At 48.3% G+C, this 17,916-nt stretch overlaps 1 protein-coding gene across 1 annotated transcript in view; it reads left to right on the forward strand.

Annotated features, from left to right (window-relative positions):
• LOC147668691 (zinc finger protein RFP-like) overlaps positions 1-10,993 on the forward strand; it is a 191,218-nt gene extending 180,225 nt beyond the window's left edge. The window contains exon 6 of the mRNA XM_086948510.1: positions 10,482-10,993. Within this exon, the coding sequence (XP_086804636.1) occupies positions 10,482-10,993 (512 nt within the window). The remainder of the gene's footprint in view (positions 1-10,481) is intronic.
• Positions 10,994-17,916: the final 6,923 nt, after the last annotated feature.

Genomic DNA, 17,916 nt, shown 5'->3' on the forward strand with positions numbered 1-17,916 from the left:
TTACAGGAAATGTCCCCGGTGTAGTATCCAGGTATACTACACTGTGTAATAAAAGTAATCCAAAAGTAACTTACCTTGTATTTTGCTGAAAATGTATTCAAGTCTATGGGCCAGATGTAGGTAATCCCAATTTACCTATTCCTAAATACCGAATTTTACCGATTCGGTATTTAAGAATAGGTAAATGGGATGCAGATAAATTTTCGGTAAAAATTACCGATTCGGTATTTACCGATGCCATTAATCCCTATGGGCCCGGAGGATTGAATGGCAATTATCGAATCGGTAAATACCTATTCGGTAAAATGGGGGAAACATTCAAGGGTGCCAGGGTGTCACTTTGACACCTTGTTGCACCCCTGAATCGTGCTTATGTGCATATGTGACACACGTACATGCCCTAAGGGCATGTATGTCTGCCACATAGCACAGTTGTAAATGCACAGATTTGCATTTTCAAAGGTATTCCTTATTTACCACCGACTTATAGTGTGGTGGTAAATAACGAATCCTAAAATGGGAAAAGCACTCATTTGAGTGCTCCCTACATTGCAAATTCGGTAATTTACTGATTCCTTAAAATACCGAATCGGTAAATTACCAAATTTGCATTTTAGGCCACCTACACCCCAAATGCCCAATAGCGGTTGTTAACGGCCGAAATTCAGTAATTTCGGCCGTTACCGAACGGTATTGGGCCACCTACATCTGGCCCTTAGTACTGTATTTACAAGTCATTGCATTTCTCTGAAACAATACTGTAAGTCAAACCAAAGTACAAATACAATTGTAATTCAGACTGTTACAATCTGTATTTTTACTGCAAAGTACTTATTGCTTACTTGTGCCAGGCTTGCTTGGTTCTAGGAAATAAAATCACTAAAAGAATATTTTTATACAAAAACAATTCGTCTGAAGTTCAGTCTTTGAGTGTGTGAATTCATTTGCTGACTGAGTGTGTACAACAAATGCTTAACGCTGTCTTCTAATACTGCCTTACTGCTCGACCACACTACCACAAATAGAGTGTGGTACTGTCTAACTTTACCTCTGCCTACCTTTGGGGTTCTACTGGACTCTGTGAACATTATATTTCACTTTGGTATAGTATATACAGAGCCAGCTTCCTACACCAATAAAACACAAAAGGTGATTAATCATATGTAGCTGAGGGAGACCCCAGAGAAAGAAATTTGTAAACAAGAAGCTTGTATGACATATTCAAGGGGTGCACCTTTTATTTGTAAAGTGTTTAGATTTCAAATGTGAAATTGGATTCCGAAATTGAGTTGTGAGCAATGACTACATATGCTGATCAGAGTAAAAGTGTCTTTAAACTTTTATTCATCTTTTCAATACACAATTTTACCTGTTTATTAATGGAATTCTATCCCCTTCGCTGCTTTGCCTTCCCCCGATGCTAAGACTTTTTTTGGCTAGAAGGGGTAGGTTGCACTTAGGCCCCTGTAATTTTTTGTCCACATAAGGTATTTCACGCCAAATTTGCGTCCTTTTCTTCCAACATCTTGAGGATTCTAAAGGTACCCAGTGTTTGTGGATTCCTCTGGAGGGGACCTAGAAATTAGCCCAAACACAGCTACATTTTCTTTCAGTGGTGAAAAAATGCTGCAGAAGAAAGAATCTGTTTTTATGCCTGCAAATGGTATCCACAAAGGGTTTGTGCTGCTGAAATCATCATCTTCCCAGCTTTCAGGGACAGGCAGACTTTTTTCAGAATACCAACATTTTCTACACAGTTTTGGCATTTTACTGGGACGTAGCCTATTTTTGCAATTTTTTGTGCTTTCAACCTCCTTCCAGTTAGTGGTAGCAATGGGTGTGAAAGCAATAATGGATTCCGGAAAGCTGTGCATTTCTGAAAAGTAGACACAATTGTGAATTTAGCAAGGGGTCATTTGTATAGATCCTTCAAGATTTTTATATAGAAACTAACAGTTGAAATAAAACAATATTGAAATTAAGTTGGAAAAAAAAGCCATTTGTGCCATTTTCACCTGTAACTTATTCTAAGTATGACAGATTTTTTAAAGCAATATCCTGTTACAGCCGCTGAACCCTTCTGGTTACGGGGATATATAGGACTTATAGGTTCACCAAGAACCCGAGGAACTAAGAGCCAATAACTGAGCTGTGTCTTGCAATGGTTTTTCATTGTGTTACGGGTATATCGCAATTCATTTGGTAAAATATAAATAGTAAAAAATAGGTACCAAGGAAACCTATATATTTCCATAATGAGAACAAAATATAGGGGTCCATTACGATGTCGGGCGGATCGCCACCGCCATGGTGGCAGTGGCGATCTGCCCGACATTAATGCCCGCCCGCCACGCATTTCCCCTCCGCCATATTACTATGGCGGGGGGAACCGCGGCTTATGTAAACACCGTCCGCCGCTTTTCCACCCCAGTCACCTTTTGGCCGGGGCGGAAAATGTTTAATATAGTGGCGGTGTCTAATAGACACCGCCAGCCATATTGGGTTGGGCTTGCAGACATGCCTTTCCGTGGCGGCAATGCCACCACGGAAAGGCATGCAGAGACTCCCTGAGGGTGCCTGTTGTGTGCCCCCTGGGACTCCGGGGGTGGGGGCTGCACATGGGGGGGTACCTATGGTACCCCCCGCATTTCAAAGTGCAACATGGCAGGCACCGCGCGGTGCCTGTCTTGTGCTTTGAAATGCACAACAGGCATTTTTACCATTGCGGCGGGTGGCGCTTTCAGCACCGCCCGCCACAATGGTAAAAATACAGGATGCGCCCGCCAGTGTGGCGAGCGCATCCTAATTGTGAAGGCGAGACCGCCGCTCCTATGGCGGGTGGTCCCATTTTGCACTGGGATGGCGCGCCATCCTAATGGGGGCCATAGTGTTTTGAAGCAGTGGTTATTTGCATATTTCCAAAATTGTATATACCCATAAAAGCATGTGAATTAGTGGTCCTTTTTCAAATTGACTTCTTTTTTACAAATTGTCTTACAATTGGAAGGTAAAAATGCAAAGAAAGGTCATTGGTAATAACACTTGTTCTACTATTCTGTGTTCCCGCTAAGACTCCTGATAAAATTGGTACCTCACTTGTGTGGGTGGGCCTAGTCCCTTGTCAGGAAACGGCCCAAAACACAACGTGAATACATCACATTTTTCCATTTAAAACTGACCCTTTTTTGCAATGTGCCTACTTGTGGATTTTGAGCCTTAGCTCTTCCGGCTCCTAAGGAAACCTAGGGAACCTATACATGTTTGAAAACTAGACATCCAGAGAACTCCAGAATGGGGTGACTTGTGTGGCTCTCATTAGGTTCTCTTACCCAGACTCCCTTGCAAACCTCAAACGTACAAAACAAATTAATTTTCCTCACATTTCTGTGAAGTAAAGTTCTGGAATCTGCAGGAGGCCACACATTTCTACCCAGCCAGTACGCCCCAAAGTCTCCCGATAAAAATGGTGCCTCACTTGTGTGGGTAGGCCTAGTACCTGCAACAGGAAACGGCCCAAAATATATAACTGATCCTTTTTTTGCAATGTGCCTAGTTGTGGATTTTGGACCATAGCTCTGCCGGCTCCTAAGGAAACCTATACATGTTTGAAAACTAGACATCCAGAGAACTCCAGAATGGGGTGACTTGTGTGGCTCTCATTAGGTTCTCTTACCCAGACTCACTTGCAAACCTCAAACGTTGTACAAAACAAATTTATTTTTCCTCACATTTCTGTGATGTAAAGTTCTGGAATCTGCAGGAGGCCACACATTTCTACCCAGCCAGTGCGCCCCAAAGTCTCCCAAAAAAAATGGTGCCACACTTGTGTGGGTAGGCCTAGTACCTGCAACAGGAAACGGCCCAAAACGCAACGTGGACACATCACATTTTTCCATTTAAAACCGACCCTTTTTTCGCAGTGTGCCTAGTTGTGGATTTTGGACCCTAGCTCTGCCGACACCCAAGGAAACCTAAAAACACCTATACATTTCTGAAAACTAGACATCAAGAGGAATCCAGGATGGGGTGACTTGTGTGACTCTCACCAGGTTCGGGTTCCCCGAATCCCTTGCAAACTTCAAACTTTGTAAAAAAAAAAAAAAAAGAATTCTGTGATGGAAAGTTCTTTATTCTGCGTGGATCCTCAAACTTCCACCCACCCAGCATTCCCAAAGTTTCCTAGAAAAAATGGTACCTCACTTGTATGGGTCGGCCTAGTGCCTGCGACAGGAAATGGCCTAAAACATACTGTGGAGACTTCAAAATTATTGATTACAAAAAGACCTTGTTTTGCGAGGAAGTCACCTCTGTTTTTGATCCGGGGCGCAGCAGCCATCAATGAAACCTACCAATCCAAGACACTTCTGAAAAGTAGATACCCAGGGGAGTTCAGGGAGGTGTGATCCTCCAAAGTTTTCCTACCCAGAATCCCTGCAAACCTCAAATTTAGCTGAATAAAATCCCATTTTCCTTACATTTGTGTGGGATCACCCTGCTGGCACAAATGTCCTACCACATAGCGTCTCCTGATAAAAATGGTACCTCACTTGTGTGGGCTCAAATGAAGAATCGCCTAAAAATGTATTTTCTTTAAAAATGTAGCGCCTAGAGCTCACTTTGCTATCCCCTCAATCACGATGTTTTTGGCTCTTCTCCGTTGCAGGCCTTTGGCAGAAAGTCTTTAGCTATTTTTTGGAGGGGGTGGGGACATTGACATGCCCATTTTGGTCAGCCCCCACCCCTTACTTTGAAAACAAATGCGTGGGGCCTAGTGGCCTTTCTGCCCCCCCCCCCGCCGCCAGATAAGGGTCTATTGCCCCATCTGCCTACCGGGGTGGGGGCAGAAAGATTGTGGCAATTCCTTATGGGGTAGGGCATTGGCAGGCCCATACTGGCCAGACCCCACCCCTACGTAAAAAAAAAAACAAATCCCTGGGGCCTTGTGCGCTTTGTGCTCCCCCCCCCCATTTTTTGGAGAGGGGAGTGTGAGGCATTGGCATGCCCATTCGAGGCAGCCCCACCCCTGACCTAAAAAAATTATCCCTGGTGTCCAGGGTGCTTTCTGCCCCACCTCCCATTGGTCCAGATAGGGGGCTACTGCCTCAGTCTGCGCCCTAGGTGGGGCAGAAAGACTGGGTATGCCAATTTGTTATGGTGGGGGACAACGGCCCTTGCCCAAGGGGCCACTCCCCCTTACTCCTTTCAATGTAATGACGTCAGTGCGCCATGCGCACAATCGTCATTATATTGAAAGAAAAAAAAACATGGGGAGGTTGGGGAAGCTCTTTCCCACCTCCCGAGGCACAAATAAAAAAAAAAAGCAGAGGGATTTTGTGTGCCTGTGCACATGACGAAATGGTTCCGTCATGAGCACAGGGGCACGGGTGCTCATGACTGACCCATTCCGTCATGAGCACTGAAGAGGCTATACTGTTGAAATTACATAATATGAACAGGTGAAATCAGTAATACTGTGCAGTGTGCTGTCCCGTGTGGTGCTGTTTAGGGCAGTGTAGTTGAGAGGCCAGTATTAATATATGGTGTGGTTGTGCGACATCACCATGTGATAATGGCACAGACTCTTATCAGGTTCATTCAGGTTAGTTTGTAAAATCTTAGCTAAGCCCTGAGGGACTTTGGCATGGAGCAGTTTGGCTTTATCAAAGGAACAGGTCTAAAGCATTAAGAAGTCCCAAAACACTAAATACAACACAATAAAAATCTGACAAGTTTTAAAATTAGGTTATGTTTTTATATTTAAATACTAAATCTCAAATAGGGAATGGATCACTTGACCCGAGTAACCAGGGTTTGCAACACATTGATTAATTGGCACAGCAACCAGAGTAAACCGCTTAAAGTTCACTCTTCATTAGAATGGTCTTGTAGTACCTTAAAGCCCGTGGTTATGGGCTTCTACAGGGTTTACCGGCAGGCACAATGTACTATGTATTCTAAACACAATCAAGTTACATTTAACTTTACGCTTACGTGCACAGCTCAATGGGTGAAATTGACGGGGGCTCTAAAGGTCGATCCTTAGCACAAAAATGACCTCATAGTTTTGATGAGTTGATAATTCGGGTGATATGTGATCATGTGCCTAAATGACTAAAATGACAAGTGTAGTCCAGGATAAATGGATTCTAAAGCCAGCATCCCCGCTTGATCAACAGTGTGATCCTCTGAATTTTTTTTGCCGTCCTGTGCTTCACTTTCGCTGTATAAAAACAGTATAATATTGCGGAGCCAGGGTGCGCCTAGAGCTCAGACCTTTCGAAAAGTGCGTTGGCTCATCATGTGCTCTGGTTTTTTGTGCCTTTACAACCTGCTCCCTCTCAAAACTGCACATGTTTACAATTCTGTAACGTGGCTTCTTTCAAAGAAAATAAGGCACACCCAGAGACACTAGAGCCCTGCTCGATTCAGAGCACATCTCTCTCGCATGCTTTATTTTCCCGTCAGCTACCCATCACAGCGCTTAGAAACTAGCGATCTCGCGGTCGGCACTATACTAGTACACCTGACACACGCAGTTGTGTTTTGCAGGGCTGGACAGTGAGCTGGGTTGAGAAGCACGTGTTCTACGATCTGTTTCTGCTGCTCTGATGTCATTTATTTCTTGCAATGTAAAACGTGGCTCGTAATATTACCCCGCCTGTGGGACCAGCTCACAGAAAGAGTGGTGCACACCGGGTTATTCAAAGTCACTATACAATCCGTGTACCTCTTCTGTAGTAATCTATACAACCCCTGTGCCTATAGTGATCCGAGAACCAAGGCATCCCTTACCTCAACACCTTACTTCTGTGTTAACGTAGAAAAAGCACTTCTTCGAAGATATGCATGTATTGTAATACAACACTTACTAAAGTTTAGCACCTGGATCTGTTACGCCCCTCTCCTCTGTGACCACACACCACAAAGTGTTTTGTATATCTCAGACTTGTGCTCTTTACCTGCACAGAAGGAGCCCTCCCCTCCCACTGCTGGTCGCGCCTCGGCACAGAGGCACTTGTCACTTAAGTTGCACTCCTTCGCTCTATCCCAGACTTGCCTTGCGTGCGTCTGTGTGTGTGTGGGGGGGGGGGTGTGTGTGTGTGGGGGGGTCTGTGTGTGTGGGGGGCCAAGGGAGACAATGACCCTGTCCACCTGACAATCTCACAGGTCCACAAAAAGTTGCTTGTGCTTGCTGTCCTGCCTCCCCCTCGTTGCTTGTGCTTGCTGTCCTGCCCCCCGTTGCTTGTACTTGCTGTCCTGCCCCCCCTTGCTGTCCCCCTCCTCGTTGCTTGTGCTTGCTCCCCTGCCCCCGTTGCTTGTGCTTGCTGTCCTGACGTTTCTTGTGCTTGCTCCCTGCCCCCCGTTGCTCGTGCTTGCTGTCCTCCCCCCTCAGTACTTGTTTCCCTGTCCCCCGTTGCTTGTGCTCGCTGTCCTGCCCCCCTTGCTGTCCTGCCGTTGCTTGTGCTTGCGCCCCCCCCTCCTCATTGCTTGTGCTTGCTGTCCTGCCCCCTCGTTGCTTGTGCTTGCTCTCCTGCCCTGCTATTGGCATTGTAAATGACAATGCCATTTATTTATGTTTTTTAAAAAAAACACATAAATAAAAATGTCATGAGCAAAGCCAATAGCTCTAACTTTTGCAAAGACGAAACCATTGCATTGTAAATGCTTGTTAAAGAAGCGTCTGCCCGGTTCTTGAAATGTAAAAATTAAACTGTAGTTACTTACTATCCTTGAGTGCCTGTCTGCTCTCCCATTATAAATAATGCAATCCTCTGAGAAGTATCCATGATCTTCGTTTCACATTACAGAAGTGCTGGCGCTATCCTTTGACTTTATAGAAGTGCTACTGCTCTTCTTTTCACATTATAGAAACGCTGGTGATCTTCCTTTCGCATGAAACAAGTGCTGGTGCTCTTCCTTCCATACTAAAAAATGCCTGGTGCTCTTCCTTTCACAGGAAACCAGTGCTGGTGCTCTTCCTTTCACAGGAAACAAGTGCTGGTGCTCTTCCTTCCATACTAAAAAATGCCTGGTGCTCTTCCTTTCACAGGAAACAAGTGCTGGTGCTCTTCCTTCCATACTAAAAAATGCCTGGCGCTCTTCCTTTCATAGGAAACTCCTCCCTCTCCATGACCAGGCAAGTCAACAACGTCTCCTCGGCGTGCTTCAACATCCTACGCATGCTACGGAAGATCTTCTGGTGGATCCCCACCGAGACCAGGAAGACCGTCACCCAGGCCCTCGTCACCAGCCGACTGGACTACGGCAACGCCCTCTACGCCGGTACCACCGCCAAGCTCCAGAAGAGACTCCAACGGATCCAGAACGCCTCAGCCAGACTCCTCCTCGACATCCCACGAACCAGTCACATCTCCGGACATCTGAGAGACTTTCACTGGCTCCCCGTCAGCAAAAGAATCACCTTCCGCCTCCTCACCCACGCACACAAAGCCCTACACGACCAAGGCCCGAGCTACCTCAACAGCCGAGTCAACTTCTACGCTCCCAAACGCCACCTCCGATCAGCCAACCACGCCCTCGCCGCCGTCCCCCGCATCCGAAGAGCGACTACAGGAGGAAGGTCCTTCTCCTACCTGGCTGCCAAGACCTGGAACTCCCTCCCTCCCGACCTGCGCCTGACCCAAGACCACCTCTCCTTCAGGAAGAAGCTGAAGACCTGGCTGTTCGAGCAGTAGCGCCCCCCCCCCCCCCCCCCCCCCCCCCAGCGCCTTGAGACCCTACGGGTATGTAGCGCGCTTTACAAATTTCATTGATTGATTGATTGAGGAAACAAGTGCTGGTGCTCTTCCTTTCACATTAAAGTAGTGCTGGTGCTCTTCCTTTCACATTAAAGTAGTGCTGGTGCTCTTCCTTTCACATTAAAGTAGTGCCGGTGCTCTTCCTTTCACATTAAAGTAGTGCTGGTGCTCTTCCTTTCACATTAAAGTAGTGCTGGTGCTCTTCCTTTCACATTAAAGTAGTGCCGGTGCTCTTCCTTTCACATTAAAGTAGTGCTGGTGCTCTTCCTTTCACATTAAAGTAGTGCTGGTGCTCTTCCTTTCACATTACAGAAGTGCAGGTACACATTGCATGACAGTAACGGCCCATTTAAACCTCTGGTGCATTTAAATAGTGTGTGTGTTCTATTACAGTGTGTCCACTATTGTAGTGCGCAATCTAGTGCTGTTTAGTATTTAGTACAGTGTTCTTTCAAGTGTAGTGTATACAGTACTATCTAATGCATTGTGCTATCTAGCTCCGTTTGGCCTAATACGGTAGGTGGTTTGTGCAGTGCACTGTCTCGTACAATGTGCAGTATGTTACTATGTTGTGTCTGGTGCAATATGCTGTGTAGGGTGTGTTGTAGTAAAGTGGACTTTGTATTGCAGTGTGCTTTACAGTTTAGGATCCTCTTTAGTGTATTGTGCTGTTAAAGTAATGTGCTGCCTACGGTTGTGTGCTCTATAGTGCAGTGTGCTGTCTAGTAGGCTGTGTAGGCTAGTATAGAGCTGTTTCTAGTACAGTGTACATCCCAGGACAGTGAACTGTCTAATCCACTGTGAAAGTTAGGGCAGTGCACTGCTTAGTACGGTCTACCATTCCTCTGGTTAGTACAGTCTGTTGTCTAATAGAATGGACCATATAGTGCAATGTAGTAGTGTTTTGTATACTGCTGTGTGCTGCCCAAATATGTGGAATAATGTCTAATACGTCATATGTGGTGTAGTATGCTTCATGTTGGTAGTGTGGTATAGTGTCCTACGTCATGTCTGTTACTGTGATTTAGGGCATCATGCGTCCTGTCTGGTAGTGTGTTATAGTGTAGTGTGCGGTTATGTGGAGTAATGTAGCATGCTTCATATGTGGTATTGTGGTGTAGTAGTATATGTTGTATGTGGTAGTGTGTTGTAATGTAGTATGTCCCATTCATGATAGTGGTGTAGTGTACTTTGATTCATGTATTATGTAATGCAGTAAAGTATGCGTTGTGTGGTAGTGTGGAGTAGTGTAGTATGCTTCATGTATGGCACTCGGCTATAGTGTATCATGTGTTGTAACATGGTATAGTGTGGCATGTGTCATGTGCGGTAGTTTGGTGAAGTGTTGCATGCTTTGTGTGGTAGTGTAGTGTGGTGAGAGTAGTGTGTGTCAGGTATGCTAGTGCTGTGTAGTATTCATCTTCTGTGATACTGTGGTGTAGCATGCTTCATATGTGATAGTGTGGTATAATGCAGTATACCACATGGTACATGGTAGTGTGCAGTAGAATGTCCTGTCTATGTAGTGCAGTGTGCTCTTTGGTTTAGTGTGTGCTCTAAATGAATGCACACTTTAGTGTAGGGAGCAGTCTTGTGATGTGCACTCTCTAGCACAGTGTGCTCCTTCCAGGTGTGGTTTAGATTAACACTATAAAAACAATCTAGTAATTACAGCCTGTATTTGTGTCATTAATTCTCTAATTATGAATTTCTTCTCTGCAGTGATGGTAACTCTGGATCCTGACACAGCTCATCCTCGGCTCCTGCTGTCTGAGGGAGGGAGACGTGTGAGAGGCAAAGGCACAACACAGACCCTGGTGGACACCCCCAAGAGATTCATGTGCTGGCCCTGTGTGCTGGGGAGTGAGGGGTTCACCTCCGGCAGACATTACTGGGAGGTGCAGCTGCTGCAGGAGGAGGGCGCATGGATTTTGGGGGTTGCAGTAGAGTCTGTGAACAGGAACGGATTCGTCACATGGTCACCTGAGGGGGGAGTCTGGGCTGTACAGTGGTGGAAGGGTCACTACAAGGCTCTCACCTCCCCTCCGACCTCTCTCTCCCCTCGTGAGAAGCCCCAGAAGCTGGGGGTGTATCTGGACTATGAGGGGGGATGGATGTCCCTGTACAATGCTGACTCCATGGAGCTTCTCTACACCTTCTCGCAGGCCCGCTTCACAGAGCGGCTCTTCCCATGCTTCTACCTATGGGGAAGGGCCGAGGTGATGCTGGTGTGAGATGTAGGGTTCAAGATGCCCTCCCATCAACCCCCAACCCCCAACACCCAGGAGCAGAGCAGAGGCAGAAGGAGGGGCTGCAGCCCCCGCCATTCTTCATACCCCACCCACAGTCTTCAGACGTGAGGCTGTTTCTGGCCATAAGCGTGGGTGAGGTTGGTGTAGGTGGTACAGTTGCCAATCTACGGCTCGCACGAAAATGAGCCAATTCTCCAAAGGCCCTTTTGAGAAGCTTAAAATATGTACATATCGCTGATGTCTTTCGCTGTAAAAGGCTGCAACCCTACTCAGCGTTGCTGACCCTCTACCTTCACCCCCTCCTTTAATGAGTCCAAGTAAACAATAAACTTACTGTGAGATGGTGGGAGCTTCCCAGGCACAGACAAGAGCTCCAAGTCGGATTATAAGATCTAGACAGGAGACAACAAGCAGATGGGATGTTGGACACAGGTCAGAGCTGCAAGCCATAAATCACTGTCACTTTTTATTCCAGGTTTCTGATAAGTAAATGATGGTTTAGCCTGAGGCATCCTCGTGAAATGCCCAGGTGTATTTGATGTGGACAGAAGGGCTTTTTACAAAACCTATTCAGAAACAGATGTGCGTTGAGGGATGTGACCTTGTGCAATCTTTGCCCTCTCTTCCCGACACACAGGAAGGCTCTGGACAGAACTCATTCAGATATAGATGTGCATGGAGAGGTATGATCTTGTATGCCCTCTTTCCTGCAACAGGCCTCCAGCTTCACTACAGTGGATGGAGACTGGTAGACTTCTTTCTATTAGCACCACAATTATAGCACTCTACCTTCTCTCTGCGTACACTCCCAGTCCACTCCATGTTACTGGTATCCCATTAGCCATATTACAAATTGATGGGATCTGTGCACCATCATCACAGGAGTCAGTGATCGAATGTCGTAGTGTGGAGTGAGGCTTGTGTAAATGCGTGCACCATCATCACAAGAGCCAACGATTGAATGTCAAACTGCAGTGCAGCGTGAGGCTTGTGAAGAGGGGCTCACCCTCCTCCTCATAACCAGAATACTGTGATTAATGTGATGCTGCCATGCACAGGGAAGCTGAAGAGAAGTTTACATTCCCTTGTTACTCCTGATCTTCTCCTTTCTTTACTGCCATCGTTTCCCCATCACATCCCTTCTCTCTCTTTCTCCCATTTCTTTCTCCTACCACTTTCTTCTCTACTCCTGTTCTTACCATAGACCGCTCTGTCCTGTGACTGCCCTTCTCTATCATGTGATGACTATTCTTTCTCTTCCCCTCTTTGCTCCGTGTTCACACATTTCCCGTCCTTTCTTCCTCATCCATCACTGGTGCGGTACCTCTGGTCTTCGCTCATTCTCTCTATCTAGCCTTGTGTCTCATTCTCTTCCTCTCGCTGCCATTATCTTTCCTCCACTCTATCGCTCCTCTCCTCTATTCCAGCAGGGGGCTCTGGGTACCAGACTGAGGGCCTTATCCTCCCACCTCCCTGTTTTCTGCCTTTGCCTCAGAGCCAGTTAAGTCTTTGCCTCAGACACTGGCGAAGGTTCACTATTGTGGACATAGTCACCTGCTCCGCTTTCCTTTTCCCTTCCCTCTTTCTTCACGGGATACTGGATAGTTGGTCTGAGCACCAAGGTGATGTTTACACTTCTATCTACAGGGTCTTTCTTGCACACCCTTCTCTAAGGAAGTAGAGCATGTAACTGAAAGATGTGTTCATTTGAGATTCTAATGGCAAATGTATATTTTTTTCATTTTATTTCTGTCACTTTTTTGATTGTCTTCTAATCTGGTCATGTTCACAGTTTTGATATTTCATGTGTATTTATTGATCATTGTATCTGACTAAGTAGGTACTCTTAGAGGCCCTGATGATGCAACTTTGTCATGAAAAATGTTTTCAGACATTTTACTTTGTTGATTAAGAATAAAGAATTCTTCTAAAAAAAGAACCCTTATGGAATATCCTGAGTTATTTGGTAGCCCTATTGATGGTTCCTCTCGCATACACCCACCACAACCCCTACTTTCTCCCCGTGGTCAGTCTGAATTGATTTTATGTTCCCTAGAGCCCTGGATGGTTATGGAGCAAGGTTGAGGGTAGGACTTGTCGTCTTGCTTCATGACCAGCCTTTCTCTGCCCTGGCCCGGCCTCCACCAGGCACATTGGTGGGTGAAGTGCAGGATGTGAGGACTGCTGGGGTGCTGGAATTCTTGAGTGTCTTGCCTCTTGCCCTCTCTGAGTTGATTCAATGTTTGTGGGTTTTCCGGACCTCTCTGGTCTCCAGCTTTGAACTGGTCAGCTACTTATGCAACAACACCCTTCCAACTACACACTTTATATTGTGTAGCTTGCGGCCTATATAGGCAAATGCATCAGCGCCCCACATAGAGTGAGTGAGCACTGTCTAAATGCTGCAGTACAACACAAGTGATACACCAGGTGTCTGCCGGGTCTTCATCCATGGCTCAGCTCTGGTGGGGGAAGTGTGGGCCTGGGTCTCAGGCTCTCTTCTTCCTATTAGCTTTCTGTCACTTTTACCCCGATGTCTCAGTAGCGTCCCCTGGACTTTAGCTCCCATCAGGCCTGGCACTGATCACTGGCCTCTCAGACTGAGGGTTGCAAATTATAGCACTCTACCTTCTCTCTGCGTACACTCCCAGCCCACTCCATGTTACTGGTATCCCATTAGCCATATTACAAGTGCCATATGGTATAGGCGACTGAGTAATTCTGCTTGCTTGACTAGCTTCCGTGGTTCTACAAATGATCCTTCAAGCTCTGGAATGTATCCATCCTGCACTATTCTTGCAACAATAATATTGCGACGAGCCAGCTCAGGAATGATAATAGCACTATCCAAATACCAGTCCATGATGGCCTCACGTATACTCCCATGTGGTGTTTGAATTTTGCCCATTTATATCGCTGTGCAATTTCTGGCATAGTCGATGCTGATTAATCGTCTAATTTATCAGTTGATATTTCATTCGCTGGAACCCACTCCCATTCTGATCATTCTGAATCTTTTGCGTTACCATTCACAATAGACTTTCATTTTCTATATGTTCTGATTTTAAATGTGGTGCCGATAGCATTGTTAATTCATCATCAGTCACCTCATTGGTTATCGCTTGTTGATCTCTGCTTGGACCTGGTCACTGGTCTTCTTTTGAGGTTTTCGACAGGGACACATTCTGCAACCCCGTCAACAGTAGCAGTGGCTGCTGTACAGGATGGCCACATGATACAGCTTCAGGATATGAATGGACTCCAGTCTTGTTCTCTCTATCCCCCAAGGCGGAGGTAAAATCACTGCTCTTGTTCCTTTTGTCACCAGAACCAGCACAAGGTCTCAACTTTTGACACAATCACTTGATACCAGTATATATTTATCTTTCGAATGAAATGGAATAACATGGGTCTGATATTCAATTCAGAAAGGATGCGCTGCTTTTTGTAACAGAGTTTGCAGCGGTCTTGCAGTTGTGAAGTACTTTAATTCTTGGCAAATCTTTCATTGTTCCTTCCGTTTTATGTCTTTAGACATTAATGTGTCACCAATGATTCTCCTGCAGAATATGTAGCGAACTCTCCAGTACCCGCAGGTGCTATCCATTTGTGAGTGTTTTAAAGTCCAATTAATGAGGCTCATCAGCTGTTGTCATCCCCAGTCAGGGAAATGCTAACCATAGGAAGCCCATCTTGTACCCGGAAGTAATTCTGATGCTCTGCGAGGCCAGGAGGCGGGCCTTTTAATGTGTGATGATTAGACTGCGGAATAAATGTCTGGGTCCATTTTAGTTTGGGACCAGGTCCGAGCTGCTGCCTGCATCTGTGGGTAGATCTCCCAGACTGATCAGCGACTGAAATGCCTTTGAAGTGAATTCCCTCACTCTGGTCTGCCAGTGCTTCTTGAACTCTCACCAATGGAGGATGTCTGTTAAACCAAGCCCAAAGCTATTTATCTTTCATGTTGTTCCTTCATGCGCCTCCTTAACCAGTGGTCACTCTTGTAGCAGGCCTGCAGGTGCACTCTCTGTATTGTGGAAGACCTGTGGCATGTTGGCTACATGAGGAAGGGCCCTTGGCGGGAGCTTGTCGGGCAGGTTGCTTGGTACCTGGAGGCTGCTGGGTCCTTGAGGTGAGTGGATCTTCTGGAACGAGGTGTGTGCGGATGCAGCTGGTAGTGTGTGCATGGAAAAGGGCCAGGAAATAGGCTTTTCAGTGGAGCATTAGTGCTGCATGAGTGCTAATGACCATTCATGACTGAGGAGGTTGACACTTTACCCCTCTTCTGTTTGACGCTCTGGTGGATCTTGAAGTGAGTGAGTTAAAGCTCTATTTGGCTGAGACCTAGGAAGAGAAAATCTTCACATAGTCTAGCATCTTGCTTTGCAAAAAAGGGAAGCTTGTAGTGTTTAAAAAAAAACATGCCACTCTGAGGAATATATAGTCAAAAGAAAAAAATGTTGGGGCGTGGCCAAGATGGCGACGGAGTAAGACGTGCTGTTTAGTCCCTTTGGCGCCACCGCCAGCTTAGCCTTGTTATAGCCCCCGGAGCGGCACATATTTGGCGCCCTTCCCTCCGGTTCTGGACTCACAGCGGCAGGAGAGCGATCCGGCGGCGGAGCCTGCCTCCTGAGAGGAACGGAGCCCCCGTGATCAACCACGTGCACCGAGGCAGGGGAAGGCCTGTGATCCCCGGCCTAGAGTTGGAAGATCGCCGGAGTCGGCGGATAGCCGTGCCCCGGGATGCCCCTGGCCCCCGGCTCGAGCGCTTCGCTCCCCCGGCGGATGCTGCGGGGTCCAGTGGACAGCAGAGGCGCTGCGGGAAAATCACCGATCGAGGGGGTCCAGGAGCGGCACCCTGCTAGAGTGGGGTACTTCGACACGGCGGCGTTGCCCCTCCCCCACCGCCATCCAGAACACCGCCGCGGGAGGCCCGACCGGCAGCAGGAGAGCTCGACAGCACTGCTACGTTCCCGGAGACCAGCTAGGGCCCCCAGATGGTAGCGGAGGTGAGCGGCCTCCATAGCACGGTCGGCGACCACCGGGGACCTGCGCCTCGTGGCTGCGTGGACGCTGGCCTCCTGGAGAAGTGAGGCCCGGAGGGCCGATAGACGGCGCAGCCCCTGCTGAGCGGCCGGGTGAGTGAGGCCAGGCTGCGGGAGGCTCGCAGCAGACACTGCCCCCGGGCCTTTGGGTGACTGGAATCGAGGGACAGGCCCCACTTGCCCATCGTGCCCCGTGCACGGAGCTCCTGGGTCTCCCCGGGCCTCCCGGACATAGCCCGACTCCGGGCCGGTGGCCTACCTCAATCCGGAGGGTTGTGGAGTAGCTTAAGACCTGCACTGCGGCGAGGGTGCACCTTTGGCGGAGTTCTGGCCGTGCTCGTTGGCCCAGCACAGCAGCCGGAGTGGTGTGGGATCTAGACGGAGCGACGCCATGTCTAACAAGATGCGCAAAGAGAAGCCGGAGAAGCCGGGTAAGGACGTGCCCCTAAGGGGATCCCAGCACGTGGCGTCTCCCAGCCCCAGCATATCCCCGAAGCCGAACGACGGGGAGGCCCCCACCACTAAGGCTTTTATGATGGAACTTTTTGCCTCCATTAAGGAGGACATCACAGAGCTGCGTTCTCAGCTGGCCTCGGACTTGAGGGAAATACGGAGGGATGTGGACGGAATCGGCGAAAGGGTGGCTACACTGGAAGATCACGACTTGAGTGTGGCCAACGATGTGCATCAACTACAGCAAGATGTGATCCGGCTCACCGAGCAGAATTTAGACCTCCAGACCCACGCAGAAGACCTAGAGAACAGGTCACGTCGGAACAACATCCGTATTCGAGCAGTGCCCTGGGACGGGGAGGCAGGTGACCTGAAGGATTATGTTGAGGCACTCTTCTTGCAGGTCCTGGGCGAAGATGACGTTACCGAGATCGAGATGGACAGGTTCCACAGAGTCGGCCTGCCAAGGTGCGGGGGGGGGTCCCCCCACCCGATATCCTGGTCTGTGTTCATGATTTCCAGCTTCAGGAACGCATCCTTCGGAAAGCCCGGGATATCTTGTCCCTACAGTTCCGGGGCCACCACCCCCAGCTCTTCCAGGATTTGGCAGCGTCGACACTTCAGAAAAGACGTGAGTTCCGCCCTGTGACCACCTACCTGCGAGAATGGAGTGTGTCCTACTCCTGGGGGCATCCCTTCCGCCTTATCTTTAGATGGCAAAACAGGCTGGTTCAGGTTCGCTCTTTGCAGGCCGCCAAGGACCTTCTGGGCCTGGATGACACTGTCCCATCTCCCTAGGGCGGGAGCTCCCCATCCCGGCGACGACTACGCTCCCCTTCTTGGCACAGAGTGGGCCGGGACACAGAACCAAGAAGGCCTGATCGTACCACTAGCTTGCAGGAGAGGGGCGCGGCAGTCGCCACTGTTGCCTCTGCAACAGTGCCATCACAAGAGAGCTCCGGGGCGGCCTGAGCCTTGCAGCCGAGCTTGGACGGCGCCGGAGGGGCGCTTCTCTATCAGGTACCGTGGGTAATTTTGTACTTTTAAGAAGACACCCCGGTCCGGCCCATGGAGGGCACACCACAAGGTGCCCCCTCCCCCGTCCCACTGGGGCGAAAACTGACGTACTATTGTGCCTGATGTTCCTCTTTGTTTTTGGGGGGGGGGGGGGGGGGAGAGGGAACCGGGGGGTTTTGTTGCGGGAGGGGGGTAGTTGGGGACAGTGCTGGGACTGAACTCGGGGGTGGTAACGACCGATGTGTGCTGTCTGTGAGAACCGTTGTTTTTGGAAGTGTGATACATGTGCTCCTTGATAGCCTGGACCTGGGCTATGGTGCTCACTGGGTCTTTGATACTGATAGAGACGCCCTAGTGCTGCTGTTGGGATGGCTTTCGGTGGGGCCTGAG

The sequence above is a fragment of the Lissotriton vulgaris genome, unplaced genomic scaffold (genome assembly GCF_964263255.1).
Source record: "Lissotriton vulgaris unplaced genomic scaffold, aLisVul1.2 SCAFFOLD_2097, whole genome shotgun sequence".
NCBI lineage: Eukaryota > Metazoa > Chordata > Amphibia > Caudata > Salamandridae > Lissotriton > Lissotriton vulgaris.